The 26793-nt window shown below is 44.6% G+C and overlaps 1 protein-coding gene and 1 long non-coding RNA gene across 3 annotated transcripts in view; both read left to right on the top strand.

The window, feature by feature from the left end:
- Positions 1-604: 604 nt before the first annotated feature.
- Positions 605-8899, top strand: LOC134761677 (uncharacterized). The gene is made up of 4 exons (XR_010140697.1): positions 605-1303; positions 3877-4031; positions 4900-5620; positions 5785-8899. It is a non-coding gene; the product is annotated as an uncharacterized LOC134761677 (long non-coding RNA).
- A 15755-nt stretch (positions 8900-24654) lies between these two features.
- The window catches only part of ZNF107 (zinc finger protein 107), a 54200-nt gene continuing 52061 nt past the window's right edge, over positions 24655-26793 (top strand). Inside the window, exon 1 of one of the 2 annotated variants that reach the window (XM_063725715.1) lies at positions 24655-24839. In XM_063725715.1, the coding sequence (XP_063581785.1) occupies positions 24837-24839 (3 nt within the window). In that variant the 5' untranslated portion in view covers positions 24655-24836. The remainder of the gene's footprint in view (positions 24840-26793) is intronic. The other variant, XM_009242758.4, reaches the window with a different exon arrangement.

Genomic DNA, 26793 nt, shown 5'->3' with positions numbered 1-26793 from the left:
CATTGGCCCATGTGGGCAAGGCACAGGCAGAAGAGCCACAAATCCTTGACACGGGATGCAGCAATATATCATAATGCTCCCTGTATACAACACCAAGGCAGAAGAAAAGACTCACATAACTTGGGTGCAAGACCCACCAATATGTCACAATTCTTCATGTGGGCAATGCCAAGGCTTGAGATTAGAGTCACACCACCAAGGTGCAGGGTTGAGCAATATGTCACAATTTTATCTGTGAGTTCACTCCAGGCAGCAGAGGAAAACCACTTAGGTGCTGGGTAAAGGTGTATGTCACAATCACACTTGCAGGAAGGTCCAGGAATAAGATCACAATCCCACACATGTCCCAGTTCTAGGTGGGAGTGTCAACATATCTTGTATTTTGGGTCAATCCTCTTGGGAGAGATTGACCCTACACTCATATCACACCCTGCTGACAGTAAAGATTGTTATCATTTCCCACGAACACAGCCCACTGTTGAGATTCTGAAACTCACACCTGGAGTCAGTCAAAAGTTGGAAAATTGACTCTCATATGTGGATCAGGTCCACAAGTGTTTTGGTGACTCTCAGGCTAAGATTCAGCAAACCTGTGAGGCTGTGACTCTACTAAGGTGAGGTAGTCTGCAGAAAAGATTGAGGCTCCCATGCACTGATCCAGTCCACTACTGAGATGGTGACTCATGTACTTAAACCCAACATACAAGAGTTGCTGACTTTCATACCTAGAACGTGGACATGTGTGGGCTTGTTAATACCGTCCCTGCACCTTCCTACAGGTGTGATTGTTAAATAAGTCTCTGCCCAGCTCTTAAGTGATTTGACTCTCTTGCCTGGGCCCGGCCCACAGTTCAAAATGTGCCATGTTGCTGGACCTGGCCCCTAGGTAATGTGATCTAGTCTCCTGTCTCAGCACTGCCCACAGTGGACATTGTGACATATCACTGGGCCTTGCACCCAGGTGATGTGAGTCTTCTCTTCTGCTTTGGCACTGCCCAAAGTAGACATTGTTACATATCACCAGGCCTTGCATGCAGGTAATGTAACTGACTTGCCATGGCCCTGCCTGCAGGAGGCTCCATGATGTCACTCTCTTCTTCTACCTGGTCTTTGCTCACAGCAGGTATCGTGACATATTGCTATGCCCAGAATCCAGCTGATGTGACTCTCCTCTTTTTTCTAGGTTCTGCCCACAAGGGAAATGGTGACATATCACTGTGCCCAGCACCAAGGTGACATTACTCTTTTGCCTTGGCCATGCCCTCAGAAGACATTGTGACATATAGCTGAGCCCAGAACCAAGGTGATGTGTCTCCTGCCTGAAACCTGCCCACAGGGGCATTGTGACCTATCTCTGGGCCAACCAACTATTTAATGTGTCTCTCCTCTCTTGCCTGGGATTTGCCCATAGGAAAGATTGTGACATATCTCTGGGCATAGCACCTAGGTGATATGACTTGCTGTTCTTGTCTGGGCAACTTTCACAGAAGAGAGAATGACTTATTCCTGGGCTCAGCATACAGGTGATGTGATTATTCTGCCTGATCCCTGCCCACAGAAGTTATTGTGACATGTCTCTGGGCCAATTACCTAGATAATGAGACTCTTCTCTTCTTTCTGCGACCTGTCCACAGCAGGGATTGTGACATATGGCTTGGCCCAGCACCTACCTTTTTTTTTTTTTCCTTTTTTTTGAGATGGAGTTTTGTTCTTGTTTTCCAGGCCGGAGTGCAATGGTGTCATCTTGGCTCACCACAACCTCTGCCTCCAGGGTTCAAGCGATTCTCCTGCCTCAGCCTCCCAAGTAGCTGGGATTACAGGCGCCTACCACCACACCCAGCTAATTTTGTATTTTTAGTATGATGGAGTTTCTCCATGTTTGTCAGGCTGGTCTCAAACTCCTGACCTCAGGTGATTCGCCTGCCTCGGCCTCCTAAACTGCTGAGACTACTGGCGTGGGCCACCGCGCCTGCCTACTACCTAACTTTTATGACTCTCTTCTTATTTCTCAGCACTGCCCACTGGAGCGATTGTGATATATAGTTTGGGCAAGCCCTGAACTTATGTGACTCTCTTCTTCCTGAGCCATACCCACAGGGGACATTGTGACATATCTATGCCCCCCTTATTTAGGAGATGTGAATTTTTTTCTTGGAGCCTACCCTCAAAGGGTATTGTGACAAATTGTCAAACTCAGCACCTAGTTTATGTGACTCCTTTCTATTGCTTGAGCTGTGCCCTGAAAGGGACTGTGATGTACCACTGGGCCTAGCACCTAGGTGACATGATTTGCATCTTCTGCCTGGGTACTCTATATATTGTGTATTGTGACATATGGCTTGGTCCAGTGAGACTCTTCTGCATGGGCTCTGGCCACAGGGGTATTATGAAACATTTTTTTTATTCATCACCTAGGTGATGTGACTCTCCTCTTCTTCCTGGGCCTCACATATCAGTGGACCAAGCACCTCTGTCATTTGACTCTCCTTTTTTCTCAAAATCCACATACTTTGGATATTGTGACATATTGCTGGGTCCAAAACTTTCAGAATGGGAAGTTCCTGCCTGGGCACTGCCTTGTGATAAATATCTGCATTGTCACACATAGGGCCTTGTGATATATATCTGCGTCTGTCACCAAGGAGATGTAACTCCCCCCTTCAGTCTGCATTCTGCCCACATGGAAGATTGTGACATATTCCTCTCCCAGCCCCCAGTTGATGTGACTCTCCTGCTCAATCCTTACCAACAAATGAAATTGTGACATATATCTTGGCCTGACTTCTATGCGTGATGATGACTTTCATTCCTCAAATTAGTTAGTAAAAATAAATACTCTCTCTTATAGCTAGGCTGAGGGAAACAGGTAAGATGCTGGGTCTCCTCTTTGTACAAAGATCATAAAGAATTACCACTTTCTCCCACATTGTATAAAGCCCTTGGGTGATACAGAGAGCGTAAATTCAGGGGAGATTTTTCTTTTCATATGCACACCCAGCCAACTATTAGCACTATCACCTTGGCACATGAAGCGAGCCCAGTGGTGACATCCTCAATCCAACTTATGGATACAGTCCACAATTAGATTTGTGATTGCATATGTGAACATCTGAACATCTGGCCACAGTTGGAATGTTTACTCATTTCTTTTTCTCTTTTTTTTTTTTTTTGAGAATGAAGTCTCGCTCTTGTCACCCCAGCTGGAGTGCAATGGTGCAATCTTGGCTCACTGCACCCTTCACCTCCCAGGTTCAAGCGATTTTCCTGCCTCAGTCTCCCCAGTAGCTGGGATTACAGCCACCTGCCCCCACGTCCGGCTAATTTTTGTATTTTTAGTAGAGATGGTGTTTCACCATGTTAGCCAGGCTGGTCTCAAACTCCTGACTTTAGGCAATCCACTTGCCTCGGCCTCCCAAAATGCTGGCATTTACAGGCGTGAGCCACCACACCCAGCCCATGGTTACTCATTTCTAAACCGAGTTTATAGGCAGGTGAAGACCCTCCTACCTAAAGCCAGTCATTTTAAGAGATATTCAGTCTCATATCTGTGCTTACAACCACAGGTAAGATAGTGGTTATAAGCCCAAATACAGTTATAAATCTAGAGCATTGTGACATATCTCTGGATCCAAGTACAAAGGTTTCAGAGCAGATTGCAACTCTCATGCATACTGTGTGATGTCCTTAGTAAAACAGAGAGGGTCCCTATAGTATCCAGCACACAAGTAAAATTGTGACACTTGTATGCACACATGGCTAACAATAAAGATTGTCATTCAACCACATAAACACAGCCAATGTTGGGGTCCTGAATCTCACAACCAGAGGCAGTCAAAAGTTGGAAAATTGACTCCCATACATGGATCTCGTCCACAGGTGGGTTTGTGACTCTCAGGCCAAAATTCAGCAAACCTGTGAGGCTGTGACTCTATGAAGAATATACAGTGGACTTGAGGGATTGTAGCTCCCAAGCACGGATCCAGTCACCTGTTGAGATTGTGACTCATGTACTTGGACCTTACATACAGGAGGTATTGACACTAATACCTAGGACCAGGACATGTACATAGTTGTTAATTTTATCCCTGGACCTTTATGCAGGTGTAATTGTAAAATATTTCTTTGCCCAATACCTGAGTGATTTGACTTTCCTAGCTGGGCACAACAGGTGGAATTGTGACATATTGCTTAACTCAGAACCTACGTGATGTGTCATTATTCTCCTGCCTTGGTATTGCCCACAGGGGCATTTTGCTATATCGCTGGGCTTTGCACCAAGGTTATGTGGGCCTCCCCTCCTGCTTTGGCACTGCTAACAGGGGTATTGTGACATGTCGCTGGGTTCTGCATCTTGGTACTAGATGGCTTCTGCCTGTGCCCTGTCCCCAGGAATAATTGTAAAATATTGGCTGGGTGCAGTGGCTCATGCCTGTAATCTCAGCACTTTGGGAGGCCAAGGTGGGCGGATCACAAGGTCAGGAGTTTGAGACCAGCCTTTCCAACACGGTGAAACTCCGTCTCTACTAAAAATACAAAAATTAACTGGGCATGGTGGCACGCGCTTGCAATCCCAGCTACTCAAGAGGCTGAGGAAGGAGAATTGCTTGAACCCAGGAGGCGGAGGTTGCAGTGAGTTGAGATCGTGCCACCTCACTCCAGCCTGGGCAACAGAGCAAGGCTCTGTCTTGAAAAAAAAATTGTGACGTACTGCTACGTTCAACACCCAAATGATGTAACTTTCCTGCCTCAGTCCTGCTTCATGGGGGCATCATGTTATATACCTCTGCACCTGTCACTCAGGCAATGTGACTCTCTTCCCCTACCTGGTCCTTACAGAGGAGATTGTGACCTACTGCTGGGCCCAGCACCTAGCTGATGTGACTCTTCTCTTTTTCCTAGGTTCTACCAACAGGGAAGATTGTGACATATCACTGGGTCTAACACCAAGGTGTAGTTACACTTTTGCCTTGGCCCTGAACTCTGAAGTTCACTGTGACGTACTGCTGGGCCCAGCACCAAGGTGATGTGAGTCTCCTGCCTGGACACTGCACACAGGGGCTATTGTGACATATCTCTGGGCCCATTTACTATTTGATGTTACTCTCTTCTCTTACCTTGGTTTTGCCTGTAGGAGAGGCAAATCCCAGCACTTTGGGAGGCCAAGGCAGGACATAACTCTGGGCCCAGCACCTAGGTGATGTGACTCCCTCTTCTGTCTGGATGGTGCTCACAGAAGAGAAAGTGACTTATTTCTGGGCCCAGCAGAGAGGTGACGTGATTCTTCTGCCTGGTCCCTGCCCACAAAACTCATTGTGACTTAACTCTGGGCCCATCACCTAAATGATGTGACTCTCCTCTTCTTCCTGTGTGCTGTACACGGTAAGTATTGTGACATTTCACCGGGCCCTGCACTTACTAATGATGTGATTTTTCTCTCATGCCTTGGGCCTGCCCACTGAGATAATTGACATACTAAACTCAGCCTTTATGTTATGTAATTTTTCTCTGTTTCTGAGTTCTACCCACAGGGAACATTGTAACATATCTCTGGATCCATCACCTGGATAATGTGACTCTTCTTGGGACCTACTCACAGTGAAAATTGTGACACATCTCTTGGGTAAGCAACTACATGATGTGACATTTCTCTTATGCCTGGGCTCTGCCAACTGGGGTGATTGTGATATATAGCTGGGCCCAGCCCCTAGGTTATGTGACTGTCCCTTTATTTCTAAGCCCTTCCCAAAGGGGAAATTGTGACATATATCTGGGCCTGTCACTCAGGTGATGTGACTCTCCTGCATGAGCCCTCTCCTCAAAGGGTATTGTGACATGTTGCTGAACCCAGAACCTATGTGAATTGACTCTCTTCTACTGATTGGGCTCTGACCAAGAAAGAATTGTGACATATCATTAGACATACCACCAAGGTAATATGACTCTTCTATTGTTTGGGCTTTGTCCAATGAGGGATTTTGACATATTACTGGGCTCAGATCCAGGTAATGTGACTCTCTTTTACTGCCTGAACCTTGCATACATTGCATATTGTGATATGGGACTGAGGCCAACACCTAGGTTTTATGACTTTTCTGCATGGGGCCTACACACAGGGGCATTCTGTCATGTATTTTTGTTCATCACCTAGAAGATGTGACTCTTTTCTTTTGCCTGGGCATGGCCAAAAGGAGATTGTGACTTTATTAGTCCATTCTCATACTGCTATAAAGAACTGCCCAAAACTGGGTAATTTATAAAGAGGTTTAATTGACTCACAGTTCAGCATGACTGGAGAGGCCTCAGGAAACTTACAATCATGGTGGAAGGCAAAGGAAAAGCAAGGCACCTTCTTTACAAGGTGGCAGGAAGGAGAAATGCTGAGCAAAGAAGGAAGAGCCCCTTATAAAACCATCAGATCTTGTGAGAACTCACTATCATGAGAACAGCATGGAAAAAACCACTCCCTCATTTAATTACCTCCACCTGGTCCCTCCCTTGACATGTGGGAATTATAAAGATTATACTTCAAGATGAGACTTTGATGGGGACACAGAGCCCAACAATATCAGTGACATATTGGTGGACCAAGATCCTAGATGATGTAACTCACCTCTTTTTGCTTTGCCCCACATATTTTTGGTACTATGACATATTGCTAGACCCAGAACTTGGGGAATGTGAGTCTCCTGCCTGAGCTCTGCCTGCAGGGAGCCTTGTAAAATCCATCCATCCCCTAAAAATTGCATCCATCACCTAAAAATTGTGACTCTTCATTTCTGCCTGCATTTTGCCAGCAAGAAAAATTGTGACATATTTCTGCATGCAGCAACCAATAGACGTATCTCTCCTGCCTGGGCCTTTCCTACAGGGAGCACTGTGACATATTGCTGGGCCCAGCACCCAGATAAAATGATTCTGCTTCTTCTGCATTGCTTTCAAGAAGAGATTTTAAAGTATTCTCTGCCACACACACAAATGATGTGACTCTCCTGTCTGGTCCCTGCTTTCAGGAAAGGTTGTGAAATATTCATGGCCTAGCACCTAGGTGATGCGGCTGTCCTGCTCACTTCTTACTGAGAGGAGGGATTGTGACATATATCTTGTTTCAGCCCACAAGTGCAATAATGACTATTATACCTTGAATCAACCAATAGGAGAAATACTTTCTCTTATATTTAAGCTTAGGGAAATGAGTACGATCGTGGGTCTCCTCTTTGTAGGAAGGTCACAGTAAGTTACCACTCTCCTATATCATATAGAACATTTGGGTACTACAGTGTTATTGCAGATCCCAGAACACAAGTGAGATTGTGTTATTATATGTGCATTTCACCAGCCATTAGAATTTTTACCCTCAGACATAAACATAGCCTACTGCTGAGGTCCTGAAACTCACACACGAACGCAGTCCACAGTTTGAATTGTAACTGTCATATCTGGAAAACAGCCACAATTGGAATGGTTACTCATTTCCTGTTGACTGTGTCCAGATAGGACAGTCCTCACCTGCCTGTAAGTTGGGTTTAGGCTTATAGGCAGGTGAGGACTCTCCTTTCTGGACACAGTCAATAGGAAAGATGTTGACTCTCATACTTGGGCTTAGGGCCACAGGTACAGTCATGGGTCCTTTCCAGCACGAAGGAATCAGAGCAAAATTGGACTCTCATGCATGTTGTATAAAGCCCTCAGGTGGTACAGAAAGTATTCTAATAGGGCCCAGCACACAAGTGAGATTTTGACACTCATATGCACAGCTAGGTGACTGTAAAGATTGTCTTTCTCTCACATGAGCACAGCCCACTGTTGAGGTCCTAAATCTCACACCCTGAGGTGGTTGAAAGTTGGAAAATTGACTCGTTTACTTGGATCTGTTCCACAGGTGGGTTTATGACACTCAGATTAAGATTCAGCACACCTGTGAGGCTGCATCTCCACTAAAAACACACAGTGCACAGGACAAAATGGGGCTCTCAAGCATGGATTCTGTCAGCCATTGAAATTGTAACTCGTGCACTTAGAACCACCATACAGGAGATGTTAACTCCTATACGTAGAACTGTGACACGTGTGAAATTGTTAATCTCATCCCTGGATCTTCCTGCAGGTGTTATTGCTACATAGGCCCCAGTGCAACACCTGAGTGATTTGACTCTACTGCCTTGACCCAGCCCACATATGAGATTGTGACATGTAACCGGACACGGAACCTAGGTCATGTGACTCTATTTCCCTTCCATGGCACTGCCCACAGAAGGCATTTTGACTTCATTGAGACTTGCACCCGGGTGATGTGTCTCCTCTCATGCCTTGATACTGCACTGTAACATATCACTTGGTCCCATGCCCATTTGATTTAACTTTCTTGCCTAAGCCCTGCCTATACAAAAATTGTGACATATCATGGACCTGTCACCCAACTGATGTGACTATCTGGTCCTGGCTCACAGGGGAAAATGTAACATATGGCTTGGTCCAGTACCTAGCTGATGTGACTCTTCTCTTCTGAGGTTTTGCTTGCTGGGGAGATTGTGACATCATGCTGGGCCCAACATGATGGTAATGTTACTCTTTTTCCTAAGCATTGCCCTCAGAAGGCATTGTAACATATTACTGTTACCAGCACCAAGGTGACATGTGTCTCATATTTGAACCCTGCCCACATGGGGCATTGTGGCATATCTCCGGGACCATCAACTATTTGATTTGACTCTCCCTGCTTACCATGTCTTTGCTCACAAGAAATATGGTGTTGGCCTGGTGTGGTGGCTCACACCTGTAATTCCAGCACTTTGGGAGGCTGAGGCAGGTAGATCACGAGGTCAAGAGATCACTTGAACCCGGAAGGCAGAGGTTGCAGTGAGTCGAGATCTTGCCACTGCACTCCAGTCTGGGCAACAGAGCGAGACTCTGTCTCAAAAAAAAAAAAAAAGAAATATGGGGACATATCTCTGGGCCCAGTACCTAAGTAATGTGATGCTCCTCTCTTGCCTGGGCCATGCCCAGAGAAGAAAGAGTAATATATTGCTGTTCATCTCCTAGGTGATGTGACCTAGCAAATCACCTAGCACAAAGGTAATGTGATACTCTTGCCTGGTTCCTGTCAATAGAGGTAATGATGATATATCACTTGGCCCATAGCCTAGATTATGTGAGTCTCCTTTTCTTCTTTGAACCTGTCCACAGTGGAAATTATAAAATATCACCAGGCCTCGCATTCAATTTTTCTGACTCTCCTGCTTGTGCCGTGCTTACATGGGGCATTGTGACATATTTCTGAATCCAACACCAAAGTGATGTTACTCTCTTGTCAGAGCCCTGCCTACAGGGCATATTGTGACATATCTCTGCACCCATCACCCAGGTGATTTGACTTTTTTCTCCTGCCTGGTCCCTAATCACAGAGGGGATTGTGACAAATTACTTGGCTCAGCACCTACATCATGTGACTGTCCACTTATGCCTCAACCATGCTCACTAGGGTGATTGTGAAATATAACTTGGTCTATCCCATAGGCTTTATGACTTTCTTTTTCTTCTTCCTTAGCCTTAATGCAGGGTGCATTGTGATATACCTCTGGGCCTCTCACCTCGGTGATGTGACTCTCCTGCCTGGGCCCTCCCCTTAGGGTGTATTGTGACATATTGCTGGACCCAGTACCTAGGTGATGATGTGACTCTCTTCTACTGCTTGGGCTGTGTCCAAGGGATTGTGATGTATCACTGGGCCAAGAGGCTAGGTAATGTGACTTCTCTTCTCCTGCCTGGGCCCTGCATACGTTTTACATTGTGACATATGGCTGGGATCAAAACCTAGGTGATGCAACTCTTTTGCCTGTGCTTTGCCCACAGGGTATTATGACATGTTATTTTGTTCATCACCTAGGTGATGTGACTCTTTCCTTCTGCCTGGGCCCTGACAAAAAAGGGGATTGGAGCGTGTCACTTGACCCAACACCTAGGGGTGATGTGACTGTCTTATTTGCCTGCACCTTGCATATATTAGGTATTGAGTCCTATGGCTGAGCCCTACATGAATGGGATTTAAGACTCCTGCCTTGGCCCTGCCAACAGGGGGCATTGTAAAGTATCCCTGCATCTGTCACTGAGATGTGACTCTCCTGTTCTGCCTGCATCCTGCCTATAAGGAAGATTATGACATATTGCTGGGTCCACGATTGAGACAATGTGTCTTTCCTGCCTGGGTATTGCCTACAGGGAGCATTGTGACATATCACTGGGCCCAGCATGCAGGTATTGTGACTCTAATTTCTTTGCCCTGATTTCCAGAAGGAATTGTAACATTTCCCTGGCCTGGTACCCAGATGATGTGACTCTCCTGGTGCGAGTCCTCAGGGAATATTATAACACGTCTTTTTCCCAGCACCTAGGTAAACTTACTCTCCTGCTTACTCTCTACCCACAGCTGGGATTCTGATATATATCTTGTCCAAGCTCAGAGGTATGATGATGTCTTTTGTTCCTTGAGCCTGCCAATATGAGCAATGCTGTCTCTTGTACTGAGGCTTAGTATAATGGGTAAGACCCTGGGTCTCCTCTTTACATAAAAGTTACGGGCAGCCTGGCGCGGTGGCTCAGGTCTGTAATCCCAGCACTTTGGGAGGCCAAGGTGGGTAGACCATGAGGTCAGGAGTTCAAGACCAGCCTGGCCAAGATGGTGAAACCCCATCTCTAATAAAAATACAAAAATTAGCTGGGCGTGGTGGCGGGCGCATGTAATCCCAGCTATTTGGGAGGTTGAGGCAGAGAATTGCTTGAACCCAGAAGGCGGAGGTTGCAGTGAGCCGAGATTGCACCACTGCACTCCCGGCTGGGCGACAGAGCGAGACTCCATCTCAAGAAAAAAAAAAAAGTTATGGGAGCTGGGCGCAGTGGCTCACGCTTGTAGTCCCAGCACTTTGGGAGACCTGGTAGAGATGGGTTTTTGCCACATTAGCCTGGCTGGTCTCAAACTCCTGACCTCTGGTGGGTGATCTGCCCACCTCGGCCTCTCAAAGTGCTGGGATTACAGGTGTGAGCCACCATGCCCAGCCTAATTAGCTAGCTTCTGATGCGGGCAATCTCCTGAGGTCAAGAGATCAAAACTGTCCTGGCCAAAATGGTGAAATCCCGTCTCTAATAAAAATACAAAAATTAGCTGGGCATGGCGGCAGGTGCCTGTAGTCCCAGCTACTTGGGAAGCTGAGGCAGGAGAATCGCTTGGACCTGGGAGGTGGAGATTGCAGTGAGCCGAGATCGCGCCACTGCACTCCAGCCTGGTGACAGAGTGAAACTTCATCTTAAAAAAAAAAAAGTTATAGGGGATTACCACTCTCACATGTCACATAATGCCCTTCAGCGATACAGAGAGTGTCATCACAGGGCCAAGCACACAGGTGAGATTGTCTTTTTTGCATGCACACCCAGCTGAATGTTAGGATTGTCACCCTCACACATGAAAAGAAAAAATTGGTTAAGTCTTTTTTTAAATTTTGTTATTATTATACTTTAAGTTTTAGGGTACATGTGCACAATGTGCAGGTTTGTTATATATGTATACATGTGCCATGTTGGTGTGCTGCACCCATTGGTTAAGTCTTGAATCTCACACATAGATGCAGTATGCAGCTGGATTTTTGACTCTCACATGTGAACATCCAGCCACAGTTGAAATGGCAACTTATTTTTAAACCCAGGTCATAGGTAAGTGTGAACTCTTTTATCAGAAGCTAGCTAATTAGGCTGGGCATGGTGGCTCACGCCTGTAATCCCAGCACTTTGAGAGGCCGAGGTGGGCAGATCACCAGAGGTCAGGAGTTTGAGACCAGCCAGGCTAATGTGGCAAAAACCCATCTCTACTAAAAACACAAAAATTAGCTGGGCATAGTGGCATGTGCCTGTAATCCCAGCTACTCGGGAGGCTGAGGCTAGAGAATTGCTTGAACCCAGGAGACAAAGGTTGCAGTGAGCTGAGATGCACTCCAGCCTGGGTGATAGAGTAAGACTCTATCCCCACCACCCACCAACCCAGAAAAAAAAAAAAGAAAGAAGGAAAGAAAGAAAGAAAGACAAACTAGCCAATTGGAAAGATATTTACTCTTATACATGGGCTTAGAGCCACAGGTATGATCATGGGGCCAGCACAAAGATCTCAGACCAAATTGCAACTCTCATGCATTCTGTATAAGGCTCTTGGGTGATAAAGGGAGTGTTCTCACAGAGCTCAGCACAGAGTTGAGATCGTGACACTCATGTGCAGCTAGCCTGTAGTAAAAACTGGCATCCTTCCATATGAACACAGCCCATTTTTGAGGTTCTGAATCTTCCACCCAGAAACAGTCAAAATCTGGAGAATTCACTCTCTCTGTATCTCTTTTTGAGACAGACTCTTGTTCTCTCATCCAGGCTGGAGTGCACTGGCACGGTCTCAGCTCAGTGCAAATTCTGCCTCCCAGGGTCAAGCGATTCTTGTGCCTTAGCCACCCAAGCAGCTGTGATTACAAGCATATGCCACCACACCTGGCTAATTTCTGTATTTTTAGTAGAGATGGAGGTTTACCATGTTGGCCAGGCTGGTCTCAAACTCCTGGCCTCAAATGATCCACCCACCTTGGCCTCTCAAAGTGCTGGGATTACAGGCATGAGCCACCATGTCCAGCTGAAAATTGACTCACACGTGGATTTGGTCCACATGTGAGTCGGTGACCCTCAGACCAAGACTCAGCACATGTGTGAGGCTGTGACTCTACTAAGGAGGTCACAGGAGGAATTAAGACTCTTACGCAGAGATTAAGTTTACCATTAAGATTTTTACTCGTAGCTGGATGCGGTGGCTTACGCCTGTAAACCAACACTTTGGGAGGCGGAGGCGGGCAGATCACCTGAGGTCAGGAGTTCGAGACCAGCCTGACTAACATGGTGAAACCTTGTCTCTACTAAGAATACAAAAATTAGCTGGACATAGTGGTGAGTGCCTGTAATCCCAGCCACACAGGAGGCTGAGGCAGGAGAATCACTTGAACCTGGAAGGCAGAGGTTGCAGTGAGCCAAGATCGTGCCATTGCACTTCAGCCTGGGTGACAGAGCAAGACTCCATCTCAATAAATAAATAAATAAAACTAAAATAAAAAAGTATTTAAAAAAGATTCTTACTCATGTACTTAGACCAATCACACACAAGGTGTTGGCTCTCATGCCTAAAGCTGGAACATGTGTGGGATTGTTAATCTCATCCCTGGACTTTCCTACAGGTGTGGTTCTGACACATGCCTAGTATCTGACTGATTTGACTTCCCTTGCTAGGGCACGCCCCCAGATGGAATTTTAATATTTCTCTGGGCTCAAAACTTAGGTGATGTGATCTATACTCCTGCCTTGGAGCTGCCCACAGAGAGGACATTTGTGACATATTGCTTGGCCTCTGAGCCCAGGTTGTGTGACTCTTCTGCCTGTGCCCTGCCCACATTGACCATTTTGACATATTGCAGTGTCCAAGACCCGGGTGATGTGACTCCTCTGCCTGGGCCCTTTTTACAGGGAGCATTGTGACATATCTCAGCACTTATTACTCAGGTGTTCTGACTCCCTTTTCCTGCCTGATTTCTGCTCACAAGGGGCTTTTTACCTATTGCTGAACCTTGTACCTAGCTATTATGACTTTTTTCTTCTTCTTAGGTTCTGCCCACAAGGGAGATTTTGACTTATTGCTGTCCTCAAAATGAAGGTGATGTGACACTTTTGCCTTGGACCCCCCCTTGAAGACATTGTGACATATTTCTTAGCTCAGCATCAAAATGATGTGTCTTCTTAGTAGACTCTGCCAACATGGGGCATTGTGACATATCTCTGGGCCCATCAACTATTTGATGTAACTCTCTTCTCTTACATGGACTTTGCTCACAGAAGAGACTATGAAATATCTCTGGGCCCAGCAAATAGGTGATGTGACTCTTCTCTACTGCTTGGGCTCTGCTCATGAGAAAATTGTGATGGATTGCTGAACCCAGCACCTAGGTAATGTAACTCTCTTCTCTTGCCTGGGCCCTGCATAAATTGTGTATTGTGACATGGGGCTCGATCGCAAACCTAGGTAATGCTACTCTCTTGCATTGGCTCTGCCCACCGGGGTATTATGACATAACTTTTCATTCATCACCTAGTTGATGTGACCCCCCCCCCCCTTCTGCTTGGACCTTGCCAAAAGAGGAAATTATGACATATCACTATACTCAGCACCTAGGTGCCATGACTTGCCTTTTTCCCCAGGCAATGCATATATTGGGAATTATGACATATCACTGGACCCAACATGTAGGGAATAAAAGACTCCTGCCTGTGTTCTGCTGACCTAGAACCTTGTGAAATATCTCTGCATCTATCACCCAGAGGATCTGACTCTCCTCTTCTGCATGTACCCTGTCCACAAGAAAGATTGTGACATGTCACTAGACCCAATAACCAGGTGGTGTGTCTCTCCTGCCTTGACCTTTCCCACAGGGAGCTTTGTGAAATATCACTGGGCCCAGCGCCCAGGTGATGTGACACTGCTGGCCTGTGTCCTGCTTTCAGGAGGGGACTGCAAAATATCCATGGCCAAAAACCCAGATGATGTTTTCTGGGTTTTGTCCCTGTCCTCAGGGGAGATAGTGACATAGGCCTAGCCTAGCACCCAAGTAATGCGACACTCTTATTTGCTCACTTCCTACAAGTGGGATCGTGACATATATCTGGGGCCAGCTCAGAAGTACAATGATGACTTTCAAATCAGCCAATAGGAGAGATACTGTTACTCATAGCTAGCTTAGAAAAATGGGTAAGATCCTGGGTCTTCTCTTTGTATGAAGGTTATTCAAGACTACTGCTCTCTTACATATCACATAAAGCCCTTGGGTGGTAGAGTGTGACATTCCAGAGCCCAGCACACAGGTGAGATTGTGTTTCTCATATGCATACACCACCAACCATAAGGATTGTCACCCTCAAACATGGATGGATCCCACTGGTGAGATCCTGAATCTTACATGGAGATGTAGTTCACAATTGGAATTGTGCTTGTCATTTGTTAACATCTGGCCACAGTTTGAATGGTGACTCACTTCTAAACTTACCATTTGGGCAGTTGATGACTGTATTATTTTTACCCAGCCAATTGAAAAGATGCTGACTCTCATACCTGGGCCTAGGATCACAGGTAAAATCATTGGTCTGTACCAGCATGAAGGTATCAGAGCATATTGTGACTCTCATGTATATTATATAAAGCCCTCGAGTGGTATAGAGAGTGTCCTAACAAGGCCCAGCACACAGGTGAGATTGTGACACTGGTATGCACACTAAGTTGACAGTAAAACTTGTCATCTTTCACATGAACACAGCCCACTATTGAGGTTCTAAATTTCAGATCCTTAAGCAGTTAAAAGTTTTAAAATTTCCTCTCATACCTGGATCTGATCTCCAGGTTAGTTGGTACTCTCAGAAGCAAATTCAGCACACCCGTGAGGCTGTGACTCCACTAAAGCAACACAATCTGCAGAAGGGATTGAGGTTCTCATGCACAGATACAGTTTACCAATGAGACTGTAACTTGTATAGTTAGACAAAAAGCACAGAAAGTGTTAATACTCACACCTACAACCAGGACATATGCGGAATTGTTAGTCTTATCCCTGGACTTTCCTGCAGGTGTGATTGTGAAATATACCTCTGCTCAGCACCTGAGTGAATGACTCTTCTGCCTAGGCCCAGCCTGGAGATGGAATAGTGACATATGGCTGGACCCACCATCTACTTAATGTGACACTATTCTCCTGCATTGATGCTGCTCACAGGAGGCATTTTGAAACATTGCTGGGCTCTGCACACAGGGGATTTGAGTCTCCTCTCCTGCCTTGGTGCTGGTCACAGAAGAATGTTGTGACATATAACTTGGCTCTTCACCCAAGTTATGTGACTCTTCTGCCATGCCCTGCCCACCGTGGCCATTGTTACATACTGCTGGGCCCATTACCAGTGTTATGTTGCTGCTGGGCTCTTCCTACAGGGGGCATTGTGATGTATCTCTGCACCCATGTATCTCTGCACCCATTACCCAGGTGTTGTGACTATGCCTTCTTCTTGCTAACAGAGGTGATTGTGATCTTTCACTGGGCCCAGTACTTAGTTGATGTGACTCTTTTTGTCTTCCTAGGTCCTGCCAAGAGAGGAGATTGTGTCATATTGCTGGGCCCAACAAAAAGCTGACATTACTGGCCGGGAGCGGTGACCCATGCCTGTAATCCTAGCATTTTGGGAGGCTGAGGCGGGTGGATCATGAGGTCAGGAGTTCCAGACCAGCTTGGCCAAGATGGTGAAACCCCGTCTCTACTAAAAATACAAAATTACAAATCACAAAAATACAAAAATACAAAAATTAGCCAGGCGCAGTGGCAGGTGCCTGTAATCTCAGCTACTTGGGAGGCTGAGGCAGGAGAATTGCTTGAACCTGGGAGGTGGAGCTTGCGTAAGCCGAGATCGCACCTCTGCACTTTAGCCTGGGCAACAGAGCAAGACTCCATCTCAAAAAAAAAAAAAAAAGCTGAACTTACTCTTTTGCTCAGCCCTGCCCTCAAAAGGCATTGTGACATATTGCTGAATGTAGCACCAAGGTCATGTGAGTCTCCCTGTAAACCCTGCCCACAGGTGGCATTGTGGCATGTCTTCTAGAGCATCAACTATTTGATGTCATTCTTCTCTCTTACCTTGGCTTTGCTCATAAGAGAGATTGTGACATATTTTTTGGGCTGAGAACATAGGTGATATGACTCTCTTCTCTTACCTGGGCCATGCCTACAAAATAAAGCGGCTTATCACCAGTACACAGGTGATGTGATTCTTCTGCCTGGTCCCTGCCCACAGAGGTAATTTTGACTTATCTTTGGGCCCATCTTATAGACGATTTGACTTTCTCCTTACTGGGATCTATCTATGGTTAGAATTGTGACATATCATTTGGCCCAGCACCTGTGTTATGTGACTTTTTTTCCCTGAGCTCTACTAACAAAGGTCATTGTGACATATCTCTGGGCCCCTCACCTAGGTGATGTGAATCTCCTGCCTCATTCTTTCCCTCAGAAAGTATCATGACATATTTATTGACCCAGTATCTAGTTGATGTAATTCTCTTCTACTGCTTGGGCTCTGCCCAAGTAGGGATTGTGATGTATGCCTGGGCCCAGAACCTAGGTGACATGACTCTCCTCTCCTACCTGGGTCCAGTATACTTTGTGTATTTTGACATATGGCTGGGACCAACATCTAAGTGATGTGACTCCTGCCTTGGCCCTGTCCACAGGTGTATTATGACATATCTCTTTATTCATTACCTAGGTGATGTCACTTTCTTCTCCTGCCTGGGCCATGTCAAAAGGGAGGATTGGGACATATTACTTGACCTAGGAGGTAAGTGATATAACTCTCCTCTTTGCCTGGGCTTTGCATATGTTAGGTATTGTGACAAATCCCTGGGCCCTACATTTATAGAATTGGAGGCTTCTGCCTTGGCCCTGTCCACAGAGGGACTGTTTACATCTCCCTGCATCCATCACCTAGAAGATGTGACTTTTGTTCTTCCTGCATCCTGCCCACAAAGAAGATTGCGGCATATCGCTCGGTCCCCCATTAAGGTAATCTGCCTCTCCTGAAAGGGTGTTGCTCATACTGAGCATTGTAAGATATTACTGGGCCAAGAACCCATGTGATGTGACTGTGCATTCTGTGCCTTGCTTTCAGGGGGGGATTGTCAAATAAGATCCCTTCCTGAGCACCCAGGTAATGTGACTCTTCTGCTAATGTGACTCTCCTGCCTGGTCCCTGTCCTCAGGGAAGATTGTAACATATCCCTTGCCCAGCACCCAGGTGATGTGACTCTCATGCTTGCTCTCTACTGGATTATGACATATATCTTGGTCCAGCTCACAGGAGAGATGACAACCCTCTTCCTACAAGCCACCCAATGTAAGAGATACTATCATAGCTAGGCTTAGTGAATTAGGTAAGAGCCTGGGTCTCCTCTTTGTATGACAGTTATGGAGAAAGCATTGTGACATATTGCTGGGCCCAGAACAAAGGTGATTTGAGTCTCTTACCTGGACCCTGATTACAGGGGCATTGTGACATATCTCTGGGTATATCAACTATTCGATGTGACTCTCCTCTGTTCCCTGGCCTTTGCCTATAGAAGACACTGTGACATATCTCTGGGCCCTGCACCAGGTGATTTGGCTTGCCTTTTCTACGTGGGCCATACCCACAGATAAAGGGTGACTTATCACAGAGCCCAGCACACAGGTGATGTGGTTCTTCTGTCTGGTCCCTGCCCACAAGTGTTATTGATACATATCAATACATATACATATCTGTGGCCTCGACATGTAGATGATGTGACTATTTTCTTTTCTTTTTCTTTTCTTCTTTTTTTTTTTTGAGATGGAGTTTCACTCTTGTTGCCCAGGCTGGAATGCAATGGTGTGATCTTGGCTCACTGTAACCTCCACCTCCCGGGTTCAAGTGATTCTTCTGCCTCAGCCTCCCGAATAGCTGGGATTACAGACATGTGCCACTACACCTGGCTAATTTTGTATTTTTAGTAGAGATGGGGTTTCACCATGTTGGCCAGGATGGTCTTGATCTTTTGACCACGTGATCCACCTACCTCAGCCTCCCAAAGTACTGGGAATACAGGCATAAGCCACTGCACCCGGCCTAATTTATATTTTATGTAGATTATTTGATCTCTTCTATAATGATAATGGAATGCACAGCTTTTTATAACGGAAGCTTTAAGAACTCAGGAATGAACAACTGGCTGTTGGCTGTCTAGGTTCTTCATGGGTCCACACTGAACATTAAATTTATGTCCTCTTAAGTACCAAGTTTGTGTCTCCAAATTAGGTGCATAGCACAGATAAATGAGGGGTTCTTATAGGTAATTTGACTTGGACAACAGAGTTTATTCAAATGGCATATCTGAGAAATTTTAGTGCAGCTTCAGCAGACTTAAACATCCCTGCCTGACGGCTTTGAAGAGTGCAGCGGACCTCCCAGCTCAGCGTTTGAGCCCTGCTAAGAGTCAGACTGCCTCCTAAAGTGGGTCCCTGACCCCCAGTAGGGGCCGACAGACACCTCATACAGGAGAGCTCTGGTTGGCATCTGGCAGTTGCCCCTCTGGGTGCTTCCAGAGGAAAGAACAGGCAGCAATCTTTGCTGTTCTGTAGCCTCCTCTAGTGATATCCAGGTAAACAGGGTCTGGAGTGGACCTCCAACAAACTCCAGCAGACCTGCAGCAGAGGGGCCTGACTGTTAGAAGGAAAACTAACAAACAGAAAGGACTAGCACGTCCACTCGGAGACCCCATCCGAAGTCACCAACATCAAAGACCAAAGGTAGATAAATCCACAAAGATGGGGAGAAACTAGTGTAAAAAGCCTGAAAATTCCAAAAACCATAACGCCTCTTCTCCTCCAAAGGATCACAACTCCTCGCCAGCAAGGGAACAAAACTGGACAGAGAATGAGTTTGATGAATTGACAGAAGTAGGCTTCAAAAGGTGGGTAATAAACTCCTTTGAGCTAAAGGAGCATGTTCTAACCCAATGCAAGGAAGCTAAGAACCTTGAAAAACGGTTAGCCAATTTGCTAACCAGAATAACCAGTTTAGAGGACATAAATGACCTGATGGAGCTGAAAAACACAGCATGAGAACTTCATGAAGCATACACAAGTATCAATAGCCGAATCAATCAATCAGAAGAAAGGATATCAGAGATTGAAGATCAACTTACTGAAATAGAGCAAGCAGACGAGATTAGAGAAAAAAGAATAAAAAAGGAATGAACAAAGCCTCTAAGAAATATGGGACTATGTGAAAACACCAAATCTACATTTGATTGGTGTACCTGAAAGCAACGGGGAGAATGGAACCAAGTTGGAAAACACTCTTCAGGAGATTATCCAGAACTTCCTCAACCTAGCAAGATAGGCCAATATTCAAATTCAGGAAATACAGAAAACACCACAAAGATACTCCTCGAGAAGAGCAACCCAAAGACACATAATCATCAGATTCACCAAGGTTGAAATGAAGGAAAAAATGTTAAGGGCAGCCAGAAAGAAAGGTCGGGTTACCCATACAGGGAAGCCCATCAGACTAACAGCAGAGCTCTCTGCAGAAACCCTACAAGCCAAAAGAGAATGGGGGTCAATATTCAACATTCTTAAAGAAAAGAATTTTCAACCCAGAATTTCATATCCAGCCAAACTAAGCTTCATAAGTGAAAGAGAAATAAAATCCTTTACAGACAAACAAAGGCTAAGAGATTTTGTCACCACCAGGCCTGCCTTACAAGAGCTCCTGAAGGAAGCACTAAATATGGAAAGGAAAAACTGGCACCAGCCACTGCAAAAACATACCAAATTGTAAAGACCAATGACACTATGAAGAAATTGCATCAACTAATGGGCAAAATAACCAGCTAGCATCATAATGACAGAATCAAATTCACATATAACAATATTAACCTTAAACGTGAATGGGCTAAATGCCCCAATTAAAAGACACAGACTGGCAAATTGGATAAAGAGTCAAGACCCATCAGTGTGCTGTATTCAGGAGGCCCATCTCACGTGCAAAGACACACATAGGCTCAAAATAAAGGGATGCCAAGCAAATGGAAAGCAAAAAAAAGCAGGAGTTACAATCCTAATCTCTGATAAAACAGACTTTAAACCAACAAAGATCAAAAGAGACAAAGAAGGCCATTACATAATGGTAAAGGGATCAATGCATCAAGAAGAGCTAACTATCCCAAATATAAATGCACCCAATACAGGAGCACCCAGATTCATAAAGCAAGTTCTTAGAGACCTACAAAGAGATTTAGACTCCCACACAATAATAGTGGGAGACTTTAACACCCCGCTGTCAATATTAGACAGGTCAACCAGACAGAAAATTAACAAGGATATTCAGGCCTTGAACTCAGCTCTGGACCAAGTGGACCTAAAAGACATCTGCAGAACTCTCCACCCTAAATCAACAGAATATACATTCTTCTCAGCACCTCATTGCACTTATTCTAAAATTGACCACATTATTGGAAGTAAAACACTCCTCAGCAAATACAAAAGAATGGAAATCATAACAAACAGTCTCTCAGACCACAGTGCAATCAAATTAGAACTCAGGATTAAGAAACTCACTCAAAACGGCTCAACTACATGGAAACTGAACAACCTGCTCCTAAATGACTACTGGGTAAATAACGAAATGAAGGCAGAAATAAAGATGTTCTTTGAAACCAATGAGAACAAAGACACGATGTACCAGAATCTCTGGGACATATTTAAAGCAGTGTGTAGAGGGAAATTTATAGCACTAAATGCCCACAACAGAAAGCAGGAAAGGTAAAATCAACACCCTAACCTCAAAATTAAAAGTACTAGAGAAGCAAGAGCAAACAAATTCAAAAGCTAGCAGAAGACAAGAAATAATTAAGATCAGAGCAGAACTGAAGGAGATAGAGACACAAAAAACCCTTAAAAAAATCAATGAATCCAGGAGCTGGTGTTTTTGAAAAGATCAACAAAATCGATAGGCTGCTAGCCAGACTAATAAAGAAGAAAAGAGAGAAGAATCAAATAGTTGAAACAAAAAATGATAAAGGGGGTATCATGACTGATCCCACAGAAATGCAAGGTGCTGGGACTACAGGCATGAGCCACCGTGCCTGGCTGAATTCTCACAATCTTTACCTAATTCAAACAATATAATTCTAACGTTATCAGAAATCTGTACTTAACTCATCTGGGCCTTTTCCGTCTTTTCATGAACCTCCTTGAAAACACAGTACTCTAGGATTTTTCATGCTTTTAAAGTTTTTAGAAACTACATCAGAATTAAGCCATTAACTGTGGAAATGACTTTACATGGTTATAAAGAAACAAAAGAAATTGATAATATCTGTTGCCGACAATAATTTATCATAATAACCATAATTATGAATAAGAGCATATACTCAGATACATTAGATTTTTAGAAATTTCATACAATTTTGACATAAATATTAATAACATATTTATTAAAATATAAGTTGAAGGAGGTCAAATATATATATATAGTTTTAAGACAGAATCTCGCTCTGTCACCCAGGCTGGAGAGTAATGTCACAATCTCAGCTCACTGGAACCTCTGGCTCCTGGATTCAAGCGATTCTCCTGCCTCAGCCTCCTGAGTTGCTGGGATTACGGGCACCCACCACCACGTCTGGCTTAATTTTTGTATTTTTAGTAGTGACAGGGTTTTGCCACGTCGGCAAGGCTGGTCTTGAATTCCTGACCTCAGGTGATCCATCTGCCTCGGCCTCCCAAAGTCCTGGGATTACAGGCATAAGCTACCATGCCTGGCAAACATTATTTTTATTTTGATAATGCTTCCATGTAAGTTAACTTTTTTTTTTTTTCAGTCGAAGTTTTGCTCTTGTTGCCCAGGCTGGAGTGCAATGGAGTGATCTTGGCTCACTGCAACCTCTGCCTCCCAGGTTCAAGCCATTCTCCAGCCTCAGCCTCATGAGTAGCTCAGATTACAGGTGCTCACCACCATGCCCAGATAATTTTTGTGTTTTTAGTAGAGACGGGGTTTCATCATGTTGGCCAGGATGGTCTCCATCTCTTGACCTGGTAATCTGCCCGCCTCCGCCTCCCAAAGTGCTGAGATTACAGGCATGAGCCACTGCCCCCTGCCTGTTTATCACTCTTTTGCATGCTGCATTGACACTCTATAGCATCCAAAAGTGCGGGGTCTAAAAAAAAGACACTTTTAAAGCAAAATTTGATGTTGGGAAGCCTGTCAAATATGTCATAGGGTTAAAACACTTCACTAAAATAGGATCACAGAACACCATAAAATAATAGTCATTTATTTATCCAAAGTGATCAATAAAAGATTTTAAAAACAAAATCATTTAGTGTTTGATACAGGAGATTCAGTTTTCCAGTCAAAAAACCTGAGAAAGATAGCATGAGAAAAATTCTATCTCTTTTTTACTTTCTTTATTTTAAAATTCATTCAAAAGGTGGACAAAAATATTTTACTATGTCATATTGATATGTAAAATTTTTGTTCAAAAGAAAATCAACTTTTACTTTTGTATTACTGTATTATTAATACTAAAGCTAATTTTAATAAAACCTTATAAATAAATCCATCAAATTTGTCATTTTTGGCTACTGTAGATTTTCATAAATATTTTATAGTCTATTATAATAAATTTTTCAACTTTTTATATTATATTTTTGTTTTTTTCTTTTTTCAATTTGAAACAATCATTAAGTAATTCCAAACTAGATAAAATGTTTCTAACTTTCTTCATTAAAAGCATATTTTGCTTTTGTTTATACATTCTCTATGCAGAATTGTTTTTCATACATCTAGTAGTTTTAATTATATACATATTAATTACATTAATTCTTAACAACTTTAGGTTATTTTATTCCTGCTGTCCTCTGCTCTTTTTATGGCCACGGTCTGTTCCACCTCAAAACTGAAGAGAGATGTTGGTAGGGAGAGGCTCTTCCCTCACCTCTGGCAGAAAAGGGCTCTTCCCTCACCTCTGGCAGAAAAGGAATGTTCAGGCCCTTCAACCCCCTGTTGTCAAAGCTGCACTTTAATGTGACAGCTATTGGCCATGTATGGCTACTGGATGTCCGGAATGTGGCTGGTCTGAACTGCGATGTGCTAGAAAGGTAAAATACAGAGTTAAAGATTTAGTTCCAAAAATATATACACTTTATTAATAATTACATATTGCTCAGATATTAATATAATATTTTTGATATAGTGGGTTAATTAAATGGTTAGAATGAATTCCACCTGTTTCTTCTTCCTTTTTTTTTTTTTTTTTTTTTTTGAGACGGAGTTTCGCTCTGTCGCCCAGGCTGGAGTGCAGTGGCGCTATCTCTGCTCACTGCAAGCTCCGCCTCCTGGGTTCACACCATTCTCCTGCCTCAGCCTCCTGAGTAGCTGGGACTACAGGCGCCCACCACCGCGCACGGCTAATTTTTTGTATTTTTAGTAGAGACGGGGTTTCACCATGTTAGCCAGGATGGTCTCGATCTCCTGACCTCGTGATCCGCCCGCCTCGGCCTCCCAAAGTGCTGGGATTACAGGCATGAGCCACAGCGCCCGGCCTTCTTCTTTCTTCTTGAAGTTTGACTGCTAGAAAATTTAGAATACACATGTGGCTCACGTTTTATTTCAGAGGATTGCCTCCTTTTTAAACTCTCAATCGGCCTGCTCGAAGGACCAGAATTCAGAAAGCGCATAAAATCTGGAATTTTAAAATAATTGTTATATTATTTTCATGTGTGAATAGCCACATAATATATTATTTATAAATGCATATGACTTTATACACGGGTTAAATGCAAATGCCTTCTGGGGTGGACCTGGCTCAACTCAGGGAGGAAGCCCTGCCTGAAAAGGCTGCAGCTTCGGTTTCACTTTATCATCTTCCAGCCCAGCATCTGAGCACAGCTTCTGTCACTCAGGGCCTGAGGGAGCGGAGCAGCAAACGTTATCCAATCAGGACCGCTGGGCTGGGAACCGTCCAATCAGGCACGCAGCTGGAGCGGACAGGACGGCTTCCGGGATTTGGCGGGGCCTTTGTCTCTGGCTGCAGCCGGAGCTCCTGCCCTCCTCTCCACTGCTCAGTGTCCTCTGCTCCTAGAGGCCCAGCCTCTGTGTCCCTGTGACCTGCAGATATTGGGAGATCCACAGCTAAGACGCCGGGACCCCCTGGAAGCCTAGAAATGGTGAGTGCTGTGTCCGACATCCCGAGAGAGGGGGAGGGGCTAGTTGGAACCGATCGGAAGTGGCTGTGGCTGGACTCGGGCCTCCAAAATCCGCGGCCCCGAGTTCTCCTTGGCGCAGCTGGGCCCTCAGTCCCCCGCGGCCCCGAGTTCTCCTTGGCGCAGCTCGGTCCTCAGTCCCCTTCAGCCGTAAGATGGCGGCTGGGCTGACAGCCGGGACCCTGGGCGTCCTGCCTCCTCCTTGCGCAGTGACTGTGCCCTGGCCTGGAGCCCTCTCTGGGCAGCTTTGCACCCACCCGCAGCGCCGCAGCTCTCCCCGATTGTGCAGGGATGCCGGGAGGGTCATCAGGGGAGAATCCTGACTCGGGATGCGGGGTTCATGAATGGGAAAAGCTTTAGTCTGTGGGGTTCCTAGTCCATCTTTTTTCTCTTAAAAATCTATGGAAGTCACCGCAAAAATATTAAAGAATTTAATCAAAGAGTAATTCAAGAATTATAGAGCACCCAGCTGTGGTTTGTAGTTCATTTTCCATGGGAGGGGCTCGAAGAAAAGACTTTTATAAGGTGCATGATAAAGGAAAGCAAACTCAATAATTGGTTAGGTAGAGTTATGTAGTTTCTTAGTTTCAGATCAAGGTGGAAATTTTCTGGTCACGTAATCAGAGCTTAACTGGCAGTTTATGGTTGATTAAGTCTAAATTTTGTTTTCCCCAATGTAGTAATTCACAAAAAAATGCATTTGAGTTAGATTTTTTAAAAAGTAAAAACCCTGGGACTAGAGCCACCTCAGTCTAATTGCCTGCCATTTAGTTATTTTCACACTCCACAGGGGACAGATTTTCCCCTGCAACTTTCACATGTGCCTCAAGCAGGGTCTCAAGACTACTCCCTATTCCCCATTCTTTTAGCCTAACTGACTTTCAGTAAAATGCTAAATTTCCAGTTTCCTTTGACATTCCCAAATGCCAACTTCCCCTCCCTAATTCACATTATCAACTATTTGTCCTTTAGTGTACATTTTAGATACTGTATTTTAATTAATCATTGTTGACAAATTGTTGGGTGGCACTTTAAACAAATTGTTTGCTGTTTGAAAATATTTCCAATGAGAAGAAAACAAAAAATAATCCCCTGACACTGTATTGTAAAAAAAAAAGTCTGTGCCTATTTTCCTTTTATCTTCCCTAGGCGCAGAGATCTTATCAGAATGTTTTTGGGTCAAGGTTTCCCTTTGGAAACTTTACAGGGTGATGTGTCCTCAGCCACCTTTCGGTTTTCTCCTGGTCCTGGGTTTCAGTACTGTCTGGGGATAAATCAAGATATCAACTGTGGCTGTGTATGCTAGAATCTCTAGTAAATTTCAGCTCCTGGCCTGAAATGGAACTCTGGGTATCTGGGAATGGGAGACATAGGACAATCTGAGGTTGGAGTGTAGCCTCTCAAGGGAGCAGGTGGATGCCCTGGGGCTAAGAGGAATCTCCTGGTATACTCTTCCTTTGGAAAGCTAACCCTTTGAGGCATTAAGATTGTGTTCACTCAACCCAACTTCCATTTCTCAGAGGTACGTTGCTGGTCAGCCAATCAGATGCTGGTATTGAGAGGAAAACTCAGAAATAATTTCTGCCCCCTGGATTCTCTAAGATTTGTGAAAGAAAAAATAGTATTCCAGAAGACAAAAAAAAAAAAAAAAAATCAAACTTGACCCCAGTGAGATGGTACAAGAACTTGCAAAGTGAAATGCACTTGGAGTAGTCACTGAGGCATAGGGCAGTGTCTACGGAGAGGGTGGTCATTGAGCACTTAAGTGAGAAGGATGGGGTAGGAGAATCTAGTGTTTGGGTAGCCTGACTTGACACATGAGTCAGACACATCTGTTTTCTTTTTTTTTTTTTTAATTTTTTTTTATTATTATACTTTAAGTTTTAGGGTACATGTGCACAACGTGCGGGTTTGTTAC

The sequence above is a fragment of the Pongo abelii genome, chromosome 6 (assembly GCF_028885655.2).
Source record: "Pongo abelii isolate AG06213 chromosome 6, NHGRI_mPonAbe1-v2.0_pri, whole genome shotgun sequence".
In the NCBI taxonomy this organism is placed as follows: domain Eukaryota; kingdom Metazoa; phylum Chordata; class Mammalia; order Primates; family Hominidae; genus Pongo; species Pongo abelii.
The sequence above is the reverse complement of the archived record's forward strand: the minus strand, read 5'-3'. Positions and strand labels throughout refer to the sequence as shown.